The sequence below is a fragment of the Aquarana catesbeiana genome, linkage group LG01 (assembly GCF_042186555.1).
Source record: "Aquarana catesbeiana isolate 2022-GZ linkage group LG01, ASM4218655v1, whole genome shotgun sequence".
Classification (NCBI taxonomy): Eukaryota; Metazoa; Chordata; class Amphibia; order Anura; family Ranidae; genus Aquarana; species Aquarana catesbeiana.
The window spans coordinates 605,875,971-605,889,323 of record NC_133324.1 but is presented as its reverse complement, the minus strand read 5'-3'; the positions used below and the strand labels follow the sequence as shown (position 1 = coordinate 605,889,323).

At 41.6% G+C, this 13,353-nt stretch overlaps 1 protein-coding gene across 1 annotated transcript in view; it reads right to left on the bottom strand.

The window, feature by feature from the left end:
• Positions 1 to 1,220: 1,220 nt before the first annotated feature.
• The window catches only part of ZAP70 (zeta chain of T cell receptor associated protein kinase 70), a 148,440-nt gene continuing 136,307 nt past the window's right edge, over positions 1,221 to 13,353 (bottom strand). The window contains exons 11-13 of the mRNA XM_073599211.1: positions 5,893 to 6,033; positions 5,682 to 5,794; positions 1,221 to 4,026 (exon numbers count right to left, since the gene is read on the bottom strand). Of these exons, the coding sequence (XP_073455312.1) occupies positions 3,909 to 4,026; positions 5,682 to 5,794; positions 5,893 to 6,033 (372 nt within the window). The 3' untranslated portion in view covers positions 1,221 to 3,908. The remainder of the gene's footprint in view (positions 4,027 to 5,681; positions 5,795 to 5,892; positions 6,034 to 13,353) is intronic.

The window sequence follows — 13,353 nt, the reverse complement described above, 5'->3', positions numbered from 1 at the left end:
ATCGGATTTTCCGACACACAAAGTTTGAGAGCAGGATATAAAATTTTCCGACAACAAAATCTGTTGTCGGAAATTCCGATCGTGTGCACACAAATCCGATGGACAAAGTGCCACGCATGCTCAGAATAAATAAAGAGATAAAAGCTATTGGACACTGCCCCATTTATAGTCCCAACGTACGTGTTTTACGTCACCGCGTTTAGAACGATCGGATTTTCCAACAACTTTGTGTGACCGTGTGTATGCAAGACAAGTTTGAGCCAACATCCATTGGAAAAAAACCTAGGATTTCGTTGTCGGAATGTCCGAACAAAGTCCGACCGTGTGTACGGGGCAATAGAGTTCATCAATAACGTCTTCCGTGCCCTAATAAATCAGTGATCCTCATCCAATTATACGATCAATCCTTTCTTTATTTCTCCTTGATCTCCTCATGCGTAACACCCAAATTATGCATTGTCACCTTTTCTGTTCTTTTCTCATACTGTATATCAAGAAGGCCTAGTCACAATTTTACCCACTTCAGGGGGTTCAATTCCCAGTCCAGACTTTGTAGGATGTTATTACAAAGATCTCCAGGTATCATGCTTGAAATAAAGCATACAGTAATTCCATAGTGCTTTCCAAAAATATTTTAATTAAAAACAAACAATAAAAACACTTACATGATTCAGTGCACCCTAACTTGGGGGCTCAAGATTTTCACATCTGTTGTTCCTGTCACTGGCATTGAGTTTAGGTACTGCTGCCACTGTGTAACTAAGTGCACATCCTAACATTCTAACTCCTCCCAATAACATGATGAGTAAGGTGACACCATATTGAATATTAAGGCTGTCTATCTATTCTGGTCCCCCTTCCTTTCCTGCACTACCCTTAACATACCCTTCCTCCAAGTGCCATAGAGGGAAAGGAAAAAAGTATTGAAAAATGGACCCCCCCTTTTTTTTCCTTTCTTTACCCTCACTCATTTTTACTTTTGTCCTTTCTGGGGGTGAGGAAGACCCAGAAGTGGCATGGCAACTCCTTTTCTAAGGTTGGTTGTAACCGCTTAGTCTAGCTACTTCATACCATTGCACTTCTGTCGTTGATCCTCATACTTTATACTTTGGTTGATCATACTATGCATTTGTTATTCTCTTTTGGAAACAAAATGTCTTTAAAAAAAAATTAAAAATTAATGGAACAAAATATATAACAGTGATTTTATTTTTGTTAAAAAAAAAAAAGCAATCTTTACTGACATTTCTTCTGCAGATCAAACACAGATCAACGGAGTCCCATTTACCTTATTAGTACATTACAAATTGTCAGGTCAAATGCAGCCTTTTCCAAATCCAGTCACATTTATTAAATAGAAACCGATTCTTATGCAGAGATCTAACATTTCTGTACATTTTGCAGCCATTAAAAAAAAAACAACATTTTTTTCCCGGAAAATATTGACATTTTTGGGAAAATTAAAAAAAAAAAAACAGTGTGGATTAGTTTTACAATTTAAAAGTCATTTTGTTACACTGGAAATGTGAAATGCAGTGTATATAAAAGTATTATGCTTGAAACAAAAGTATAGCTTTTTAAAATGTTATTTTTTGTTACAAATGGAATAACAAGGACTGTATATGTTAAGAACATTTCAACTACTCATAAGAACAGGTAACCAATCCCCTTTCCTTCATAATAATTTAAAAGCTTCTTGCCAATATGCATTTTCAGTTTTTTACTATACTGATCCAGAAGCACATATTTCTCTTGCAAGAACTTGATTAATGTTCTCCTGAATTTCTCATAATTTAATGCAGAACACCAGGGAAAAAATGTTCCCCATGCAGTGGGGCTGTGTCTGCACTGCATGAGTTAACTGCTCATTTTTGCCTATGGAAGAGGAGAACCAAGATATACTCACCTAATACGCCAATCCTTCCAGTGCAAGATTGATCCCTGCCGCTCCATCCCCCCTTATGCAGTGGACTGTTCATCACACCCATAAAACAGAGGATTGAAGGATCAGGTGAGTATGAGCTCTGTGTTCACCTATGAAAAAAAATGGTATTTAACCCATGCAGTGTGGGCACAGCCCCACTGTATGGGGAATATATTTTTTTCCCGGAGATCTGCTTTAATTCCATGAAATATTTTTTATCTCCTTAGGGCACCTCTGGCATGCAAGGATGTGTTTTGTCATCCTTGTAGCATTTGGAAAAGAATATTTCTTTTCACAATATTTGCAAATCGCAGCTTTGCTCTCAGCAGAAATTGCACTGGGGAAAGGTTTTCAAACTCTAGATGTCGGTCTCACCATTTTATTGAGAAGAGGAAAAGAAAAAAACAATTGATGGATCAGACTATAGGGAAGCATTATGCTGTGATAGCGGAGAACATTCATAGGAATCGTTTAAAGGTTAAATAAGATAAGCTAATTTGTCAGACAAATTTACCCTTTTACTTGTCAATTAAGGCCTGAGAGGACAGAAACTATTGTCTACTGTATCCCAACAATCACTCAACTGTAGGAGGTACTGTTTGCCCAATTGTAGGCAAACTAAACTGGAGCCTTTCCCCTGCAGTGCCCCTAGTGGCAAAAATGCATATTTCTCTTGTTTGAGGACTACATTGAGAAGCACAGAGTTACTTGAACTGTATTCCAGGATTTGCTTGTCTTCAGCTGTGCTGAGCCTGAGAGAACTTTCAATAATTTAAGACTTTACATAAAGGCTCAGAAATCTTTCAATAAGGTCTTCATTATTATTATTATTATACAGGATTTATATAGTGCCAACAGTTTACGCAGATCTTTACAATATAAAAAGGAGACAATACAGTTACAATACAATAAAATACAAGAGGATTAAGAGGGCCCTGCTCAGAAGAGCTTACAATCTAATAGGGTGGGGCAGGTGGTACAAAAGGTTGTAACTGTGGGGAATGAGCTGATGGAAGTGGTAGGAAATTAGTTGTAGACATGATAGGCTTCCCTGAAGAGATGAGTTTTCAGGGATAGCCTGAAGGTAGCAAAAGTAGGGGATAGCCGGACCAGTGGAGGTAGCGAGTTCCAGAGGATGGGAGAGGCTCTGGAGAAATCCTGGAGACGACCATGGGAGGAGGAGATGAGAGAGCTTGAGAGTTGGAGGTCTTGAGAAGAGCGGAAGGGACGATTTGGGTGATATTTGGAGACAATATTGGTGATGTAGCTCGGGGCAGAGTTGTGAATGGCTTTGTATGTTGTGGTCAGTATTTTGAATTTAATTCGCTGGGTGATTGGGAGCCAGTGTAGGGACTGGAGGAGAGGGTTGGCAGACACTGAGCGGTTGGTAAGGTAGATAAGTCCAGCAGCAGCATTCATGATAGACTGTGAAGGGGGTTGCCTATGGAGAGGCAGGCCAATGAGAAGGGAGTTGCAATAGTCAAGGTGAGAGATAACAAGGGAGTGAATGAGCTTGGTGGTTTCATTTGTTAAAAAGGGTGAATTTTAGAGATGTTACGGAGGTGAATTCTACAAACTTTTGACAATGTCTTCATGTTATATAGTTTGAATACCATGTCATAGATATATTATTTATCATTGTAAAACAACATATTCCACACTCCTTTCTTTTTTAATTTATTCAGAAAAAAAAAATGGCTTTGAAAAAAAAAAAAGGGGACATTTTTACCCAATTTTTCACTTTTTTTTTCCCCAGACCCATCTTTATTCATATGACCTTTTAGACATATTCCTGAATGGCATTGCTTGAGTGTAGTAAGTACAACAAAAAGGAATATACTGTATATCTTCATATATGGAAATTATTATGTTTACATCATGATGTTTGAGTTACTTGTCAATGAAGTGTCCACTAAAATTTTTCTTTATTTTGCTGTAAAGGGCTTTTTTTTCCATTGCCCTCCAAACAGGTATTTGGATCATTTCAGCCTGTCTTCTCTTTAGGTGAAGGAGAAGTCGGATCTTCGGTTTTGTTAGCAACACTGTAATAATATTTTCTCATTTTGTTTTCCACAGTCTCAAAATTTGGGCGATCCTCCATCCTATGTGGGAAAATGGATGGTTTTATTAACCTGATTTATGACCGTGCAATTTTAGCAAGCTTGTAGCCGAAGTTTGTAGTAGTTACCAATCTCTGCTTATTTGTTATGGCAATCTGCAACAAGCTATAGTTTAGCTTCTGTAGCTTACTAAAATACTTATCCAAGCAGCTACAAACATGTGATGTGACATGGTTGTCATCAGCTGGGTTGGATCACAGGTTACCTGCTGAAGCTGGCAATTCAGTAACTAGCTTCAAACACCCCATAAAAGAGTATTGCCTGGAATTTGCATGCCACAGATTTGTATTGCCTGCAGTTTTTTTCCTAGCAACAAAAAGACCAAGAAAGGAGATTCTGTAGCTGCTACAAATTGATGTTGCAATGCCAGCGTGACATGGGCCTTACATTCAAGGTAGTAAAACAGCACAATTAAAATAAATATATAATAAGTACAGTAAATAACTAACTTAGCACTCATCCACCCAAGGCTGGCTCTGATTCTTTTAATTCTTGCAACATATCAAGATGAAATGCATATTTAATGGAATCATTCTCTTCTTCCCTGCCCTTTAGACCCATGGGGTACAATAGAATGTTAGAGACCCTGCATTCTTATAATCAGATTTTTGGTTCAAGCTTGAACTTTGCAAGTTTTAGTTTAAATTTAAAGAGGGTGTTTACAATTTAAAAAGGAATTACAAATCAAGCAACTGTTGATCGGCAGATTACACAGTTAGGTCTGCAGCACCCAATTGCCAGCAGGGAGAAGCATGAACATTTAGAGGAATGCTGGGGAAGCATTTTCTCACATAATGCTCTGGCTCTTGAAAGAAGATCTGAGGCAGGGTGCCATGGCATTTACGGGAGCCTACCAGCCCCCTCACCAAACAAGCAAAAGAATGTCTTATATGCTCACACTACATATCAACTTTAAAGGAAAGCTGAGACTAAAAGTTCCCTTGAAATGTTATTGGTCATAAACGTAAACATTTTTATTGATCTTGGACGATTTAAACCCAAACTGATGTTTCATATTGGTCATTTCTGTGGTGAGATTCTTAGCTTGAGTTTCAAGGCCTGCATACCTGCCAAAGCATTTTTATGTTTTGATAGAGTGAAGAGGGATAAGAACACTTGTCACTTTTTATTGCTGTCTGTGCCCCCCGTTAAGAAGATTCACCCTCTCTATTTGTCCTGTTTTCACTTTCATTAATGAAAGTAAAAGAAAATCCCAAATGTTGGGTTGTCCTCAGAAAAGTAATAGAAGGGAAATCTTCCAATAGGCACACTAGTTGGGGGTCCCCAAGGAATTCCCTTAATTTGCAGTTATTTCCTCTCACTTCCTGTTTGGCTATGGGACAGGAAGTGAAGGGAAATCTCCACAATGGGATACACATGGCATTAAAAAAAATCTGACAGATGTTATAACCCTCACTTGCTCTATCCAAAATGAAAAACAAGTTTTGCCTATAGTTCTACTTTAAAGTATCTGGAGAAATATAAGAAGCAAGTGACTGACTCTACTATTAGACTCCATCTGTAATTAAAATCAATGCATCAATGAAACCTGAGAATAAGAAATTAGCAGTTTAGGACATCAGAGGTATAATGTTTAAGATCACAATAAAATTACTAGGTTATAAAAATTTTCTCACTTGTAGGTCCAGCATTCCAACATGAGCTCATACATTTCTTTAGGACATTGTGCAGGGCATTGCAGGCGCTCATTCTTATCAATAAAATGAATTACTTCATTGCCTTTTAATTTCTGCAATGCAAACATAAGCAATGTGAGTGTCTAGAGAGAGCTTTTTCTGAAGGTTCAGATATTCAGACTGTGAAGTTAATGTGCACTGCAATCCATACCTTGTAAGGTTTCTGTCCATAGCTGAATGCTTCCCACATGGTTACACCAAAGCTCCATACATCACTACGACTGGAAAACTTACGGTAATGTATGCACTCTGGAGCATACCATTTCAAAGGCCATTTGCCACCCGACTTAGCCTACAATTAAAAACAAATAACAGTTATTGTATACAAGGATTCCATTGCTCTTTTCAAAATGTATAATTACATTGGAAAGGACAGCAGGTAGAAGCAATGTATTTGAAGTGAACTCGTGATTAAAAAAGTTAGCCTCTAACACCAAACACTATACCATAGCTTCCACTATCCCTGATTTCGAGGGACTGTCCCTGATTTGGAACAATGTCCCTCTGTCCTTCTTTCCTCCTCATTTGTCCCTCATTTTGGTCTGATCTATATAGTTGTATATAAAATGCAATTTTTATCTTTCACAAAGTGTTCCCCAGTGCTAAACCTTTCATCCAATTTCTAAATTGCTGCATTTGTAAATTTCAAAAGCCAGTATAAAGGAATAGTAGTGGTAAAAAAAAAAAAAAGCACTGGTGGGTTTAACTTATCATTTTTTTGTACAATTCTCCTTTAAGGGGGTGTGGCAAGGGGTGTGTCCAATCCCTACATACTTTTGCTAATAGGTGTCCCTCGTTCCCATCTCAAAAAGCTGGGAGGTATGCAATACATTAGCCCTCTCTGGTTTATACTCTCCCTCGGGTGACTAATATGTACTAATCTTACATGTAGACTTGACAGTTGTGGCTTGCTTGTTTACTTCTGTTTACATGCAATCTATACAGACATAGTTGCAACAACCATAATTTCCGAACTGAGTGACAGTCCTGTCCAGACTGTGGCCATGCCAATTAGCAGCTGGGTGCCCTCTCCTCGGTCTCCCACCACAGTAGAGCAGGGGAGCAGGAGATACTGCACAGATAGTTTTTTTCAAATAACAAGCAGGTAATCACCCATTTGTTAACATATTGAGTTGGGCAGCTCCTGCCTTTCGTCCCGACCTGCCCCACCTCATCCCCCTTGCCCTGCTATGGAGATGACAGCAGCAGCTGGGCAGGAGACCCAGGAAAGGATACCCATATGATAAGTGCTTCTACCCTGCTGTGTTACGGTAGGACTGTGCTGAAGAGGCTGCGATTGAAAGGGGGACTGTGATGTAAGGAAGGAAAGGGGGGCTATGACTGCGATGTGATGGGGGGAGGCTGTGAATGCTAGGGGTACTGTGATTTAAGGGGGGGCTGTGATTGTAAGAGGGGCTGTGGTGTGAAGGGGAGCTGAGGAAGCTGTAGGACTGTTGTAATGGGGGGGGGTGATGTAATGGGGGCTGGACTGTGATGTGAAGGGGATCTGTGTAAGGGCTTATTCACGCCAGAACACGTTATAGGAAACCTGCATTACGTGTGTACTTCCCGCACTCTGTTCACAATGCACTGGTTGTGCGATCTGCTGTGGATGTCAATATTTTCCAAATCACACCCCAAATACAGATCGCAAACACAGTGTGTTTGCCTGCATCAGATCGCATGGTACCGCAGTACCATGTGATTTAGTGCAGTGTGTTTTTGAAAAGTAGTATATGCACTAAATTTTGTGCTATCCAGTGTGATTTTAGCCAATTCATGGTTAGCCAGCATGCACGGAATCCATCCAGGAAGAAGAATACTGTGGCTTCAGATGCCCACAGTGGAGATGGCCGTGCTCTGCAGGAACTTCACAAAGTAAGAAAACGATGCTGCACAAATAGAAAACCGGGCATAGGTTACAGCATACCTTTGTTACATTGCACAAGGCATAAGTATTCTAGGGGTATTTTTATCTTAAAAGTCATATTTCAGCCGGAACTATGCTTTAAGAACTGTCACATGGCAGAGAAGGCAGATGGGGGGAGCTTCTTTTTTTTGGGATCTGGCGGTGCGGTGTGGTGCGGTGCGGTGGGTGTTGTGATTGACGATAGATCTACACCGTAGGACATTATTGTTTTATTTTTTTGAAAAGGAATTATCAAAAATTTGTGTAGTGCCTTTATTCTTATACTTTTTTGGTGAATGGGTAGGGGTTCTACGTATCCCATACTTATTCACATAGGGCAGGGCGGGATCTGGGGGAAACTTGTTACAGGGAGCTTCCAGATTCCAAATAAACCCCCTGCCCGCAGATCCCCAACTGGCCAGGGTTGCGGGGAAGAGGCACTTGTCCCCCAAAGCACCCCCCTTGTTGAGGGCATGTGGCCTGGTATGGTTCAGGACGGGGAGGGGGGACTCACTTGTCCCCTCCTTTTCCTGACCTGCCAGGCTGCATGCTCAGATAAGGGTTGGGTATGGATTTTGGGGGTGCCCCACGCATTTTTTTTAATTTTGGCGTGGGATTTCCATCAAAATCCATGGTATGGATTGGGGGTACCCCACATAATTTTTTAGCCGTTTGATTTTTTTTTCTTATTGTCAGCAGTTTTTGTTTTTACATTCAGCTGTCAGCAGGGAATTCCACAGACAGCTGATCACTCATCATAGGATAATATGCGCTGCGCTCGAGTGAATCAAAAAACTGAATGATACAAATACAAATAATGTGAAAACAAATCCAACTAAGTGCATAAAAATATGACAATATATAGAAATACAGCAATGAATATTACTGTCCTCTTATATATATAAAAGTGCAAAGTGCAAAATGTGAAATTGGTAAAAATACATCAATAATATGAATACCAAACAGAAAAGTGCATAAATGGATACAGAAAGTGCTTAGTGCTCCTTATAGGACATCATAAGTGCCCTACTAAATAATTGCAAAGTAACAGATGAAAAAAAGTCCTATAAAACACTCCAAATCAGTGCGTGCAGATGATGTCAAAATGTGATATCAATCATGCTGAAATATCCTAAGTGCTGCAAACCATGCTCCGGTGTGCTTCAGCGGTCCCCTTAGGCTAATATGCTCACCTCAGAGCGTGTGACCCAGCTGCTAACCTGAGTCTAAACACATTTTGGAGCCACCCCCCGGGCTCAGTGCTGATGTCAGGTGTATTTCTCCAGCTGGATTAATTGTAGCTCCATGTTTGTAAATATAATAAAAACTATATAGTGTAATATAGCCGGGTAAAAATGTATTAAGTAAAAAACACCCCCCACAATGGATTTCTCACATAGCATTGGTGCGTGAGTGCACCATTCTATATCAGCCTCCAATGATAAAATTCAAAACGCTGGAGGTATGGTGTGGTATGATATGGCAAACTTCTGCTGTGTGTGCTCCGTGTTGCTCTCTCCATCCTGGCCCCTCCCCTACGCGTGTTCGACACAGGGATCATGTGTCTTCATCAGGGGGACCAGTGTGGCTCACAAGATTTATTTATTTTGTTTAGCTGATCACTCATCGTTTGTTTAGAATGCGGTGGCCGGCTTCCTGGCCTGCTCCTTAACAACCGGTATACACAGTGTGTTATGGAGAAAAAACGCAAAATTTAAAACGCTTGTAAGAACGCAACACTTGCATTTTTGGTGCGGGTCCATTGAAGTCTATTACACACAATCTACTGCAGGAAAAAAAAAAGTCCCTGACCCTTTTGAAAAACGCACCAGCTGAAAAACGCATAGATGTTAACGTGTATCATAGGAAACCGTGTTAAATGGACTGTAGTTTCTGCAAACTGCAAAATGAAATAAATAAAAAAAATGCAAAAGTGTGAACCTAGGGTTAAGAGGTTATCCAAGCCCCATGTGTATCATCTGATGTTTAAGCTGTTTTGCTCGTCCCATCTGCTCATAAACCTTAAAACCTAAAGCTGCGCATAGAACTCAGACAGTGTTCAGCTGTACAGACATAAAGCAGTCCTTAGAAGATACTTTAGACAGCATGCTATGGAGCACTATATGTCCTTCTGATCTTGACTATGTACAAGCACTGTACATTCTTCTGCTAATATTACAGGTAACACACTTCCTGTCAGGGGTGGCCCGTCCATTAAAAGTGCATGAGTGCCATCCCCCCATCCATGTGTCTGCTGGCAGGGCGCCGGATGCATGAAATCCAAATGGGGGGGGGGGGGGTTAAAGCATCTGATTAGAGCCAGAGGCTCTAATAGGCTTCAAAATAGGGTAGGCTTGGGGCGCAAAGAATGCTTACTGAGCCCACCCAGGTGTGATACATTAGCAAATAAATATTCGCTATTGTAACACTGAACCTCCTCCTGGCCAATCAGGAAGCGGGTCTTGAGACCCATCACCCGATTGGCTGAAAGGACAGGCGATCCTTTTGGACGTCTAGGAGGAGGGGAGGAGAAGCACGGCCGTCGTGATGGAGGAAAGGACACAGGAGCTGCTGCCTGATGCCTCCTGCCTGGCTCCTGCTACCTAGATGGGGTAAGTGCTGGACCGACTGGCAGACAGCGAGCGGGCAGGGGGGCACTTACGGTGTCACTGGCTGCCGGGGGGTGGTTGTTTGCTGCCCCCCCCCCCCGAAAAAAAAACACCAGCTGCCACTGCTTCCTGTACTAGGGTAACGATGCTAACTCATTGCACTGTATCTATGGAGGAGAAGCATTTTCATCCTGGAACAGGAAGTGTTTAAGGCTACAGAAAACCTACCCCTCTAGTCTGTCCATAACCTGGGAAAGGCGTTTTGTTTGCAGAAAGAACTGTTAACAATGTGTACCTACAGTGGGGACGGAAAGTATTCAGACCCCCTTAAATTTTTCACTCTTTGTTATATTGCAGCCATTTGTTAAAATCATTTTTTTTCCTCATTAATGTACACACAGCACCCCATATTGACAGAAAAACACAGAATGGTTGACATTTTTGCAGATTTATTAAAAAAGAAAAACTGAAATATCACATGGTCCTAAGTATTCAGACCCTTTGCTCAGTATTTAGTAGCACCCTTTTGATCTAATACACCCATGAGTCTTTTTGGGAAAGATGCAACAAGTTTTTCACACCTGGATTTGGGGATCCTCTGCCATTCCTCCTTGCAGATCCTCTCCAGTTCTGTCAGGTTGGATGGTAAACGTTGGTGGACAGCCATTTTTAGGTCTCTCCAGAGATGCTCAATTGGGTTTAAGTCAGGGCTCTGGCTGGACCATTCAAGAACAGTCACAGAGTTGTTGTGAAGCCACTCCTTCGTTATTTTAGCTGTGTGCTTAGGGTCATTGTCTTGTTGGAAGGTAAACTTTTGGGCCAGTCTGAGGTCCTGAACACTCTGGAGAAGGTTTTCGTCCAGGATATCCCTGTACTTGGCCGCATTCATCTTTCCTTCGATTGCAACCAGTCATGCTACCACCACCATGCTTCACTGTTGGGACTGTATTGGACAGCTGATGAGCAAGCAGTGCCTGGTTTTCTCCACACATACCGCTTAAAATTAAGGCCAAAAAGTTCTATCTTGGTCTCATCAGGCCAGAGAATCCTTTTTCTCACCATCTCAGAGTCCTTCAGTCCTTCCATGCGGCCTTTCATGTGTCTTGCACTGAGGAGAGACTTCCGTCGGGCCACTCTGCCATAAAGCCCCGACTGGTGGAGGGCTGCAGTGATGGTTGACTTTCTACAACTTTCTCCCATCTCCAGACTGCATCTCTGGAGCTCATCCACAGTGATCTTTGGGTTCTTCTTTTCCTCTCTCACCAAGGCTCTTCTCCCCTCAGTTTGGACAGACGGCCAGCTCTAGGAAGGGTTCTGGTGGTCCCAAACATCTTCCATTTAAGGATTATGGAGGCCACTGTGCTCTTAGGAACCTTAAGTGCAGCAGAAATTTTTTTGTAACCTTGGCCAGATCTGTGCCTTGCCACAATTCTGTCTCTGAGCTCTTCAGGCAGTTCCTTTGTCCTCATGATTCTCATTTGCTCTGACATGCACTGTGAGCTGTAAGGTCTTATATAGACAGGTGTGTGGCTTTCCTAATCAAGTCCAATCAGTATAATCAAACACAGCTGGACTCAAATGAAGGTGTAGAACCATCTCAAGGATGATCAGAAGAAATGGACAGCACCTGAGTTAAATATATGAGTGTCACAGCAAAAGGTCTGAATACTTAGGACCATGTGATATTTCAGTTTTTCTTTTTTAATAAATCTGCAAAAATGTCAGCAATTCTGTCAATATGGGGTTCTCTGTGTACATTAATGAGGAAAAAAATGAACTTAAATGATTTTAGCAAATGGCTGCAATATGACAAAGAGTGAAAAATTTAAGGGGGTCTGAATACTTTCCGTCCCCACTGTATAACATTGCAACACTCTCATTAGGCAGTGTGAATTAAAAGGTGTCAGCTCACAAGATTGCTGGCAATATTTACAGTTTTTTTTTCTCTGGCTTATTAAACATATGTATTATAACACTTTCAATTGTATATTTAACAGGCCAAAATAAAGCAGCTAGTTGTCAGACTCTGGGACTTTCACAGACATGAGACAATAGCTGGTTTGAGTGATCTCAAATGGGGATCCTTACATTGGGTCAACTCTTAAGTCCCCAGAAGAAATTGCACTAATCACCATTAGACCCCTTTCACACCGAGGGCATTTTGCAGGCGCTATAGATTTAAAAATAGCGCCTGCAATCCGCCCTCAAACAGCTGCTCCATTGTTTCCATTGTGAGCAGTGCGCTGGCAGGACGTCAGGAAAAGTCCTGCCAGCAGCTTCTTTGGAGCGGTGAAGGATCGGTGTGTTTACCGCTCCTCCACCGCTGCTCCCCATTGAAATCAATGGGGCAGCGCTGGGATACCGCCGGCAAAACGCCACTATTGCGGCGCATTGCGGGCGGTTTTAACCCTTTCTCGGCCGCTAGCGGGGGGTAGCGGGGGGTAAAAGCACTCCGCTAGCGGCCGAAATGCGCCGCAAATCCGACGGTAAAACGCTGCTAAAAATAGCGGCGTTTTACCGCTGACGCAATAGGCGGCCCAATGTGAAAGGGGTCTTAGACCCCTTTCACACCAAGGCGTTTTTGCAGCGTTTTAGCTCTAAAAATAACGCTATTAAAATGCTCATAGAACGCTCCCCATTCATCTCAATGGACCCTTTCACACTGAGGCTTTGCGCTGGCGGGTCGTTGAGAAAAGTCCTGCAAGCAGCATCTTTGGAGCAGCTTTTGGGTGTTGAAAAAAGCGCTTCAGAAACGCCCTCTCCATTGTAAATGAATTGAAAACACTGTAAAAACGCCTGAATAACGCCTATAATCCGCCCTGAGCTGTAGAAAAGTCACATGATCTCACAAAAAGGTAAACATGCAAGCAGAAAAGAGAGCATCTACAACAACAGGACTGAAATTGTGGGAAGGTCAGAATGATTAAACAGACCATCAAAGTGCCAAAAAAACAAATTAAAGTGCCAAAAAAAGAATTAATCCCAGAAAAATGAAGATTTGAAGTAAAACAAGACACTGCTTGTTACTTTACAAGACACTGCTTGATATCACAAAGGATAAACATGCAAGCAGAAAGATAGCATCAATAACACA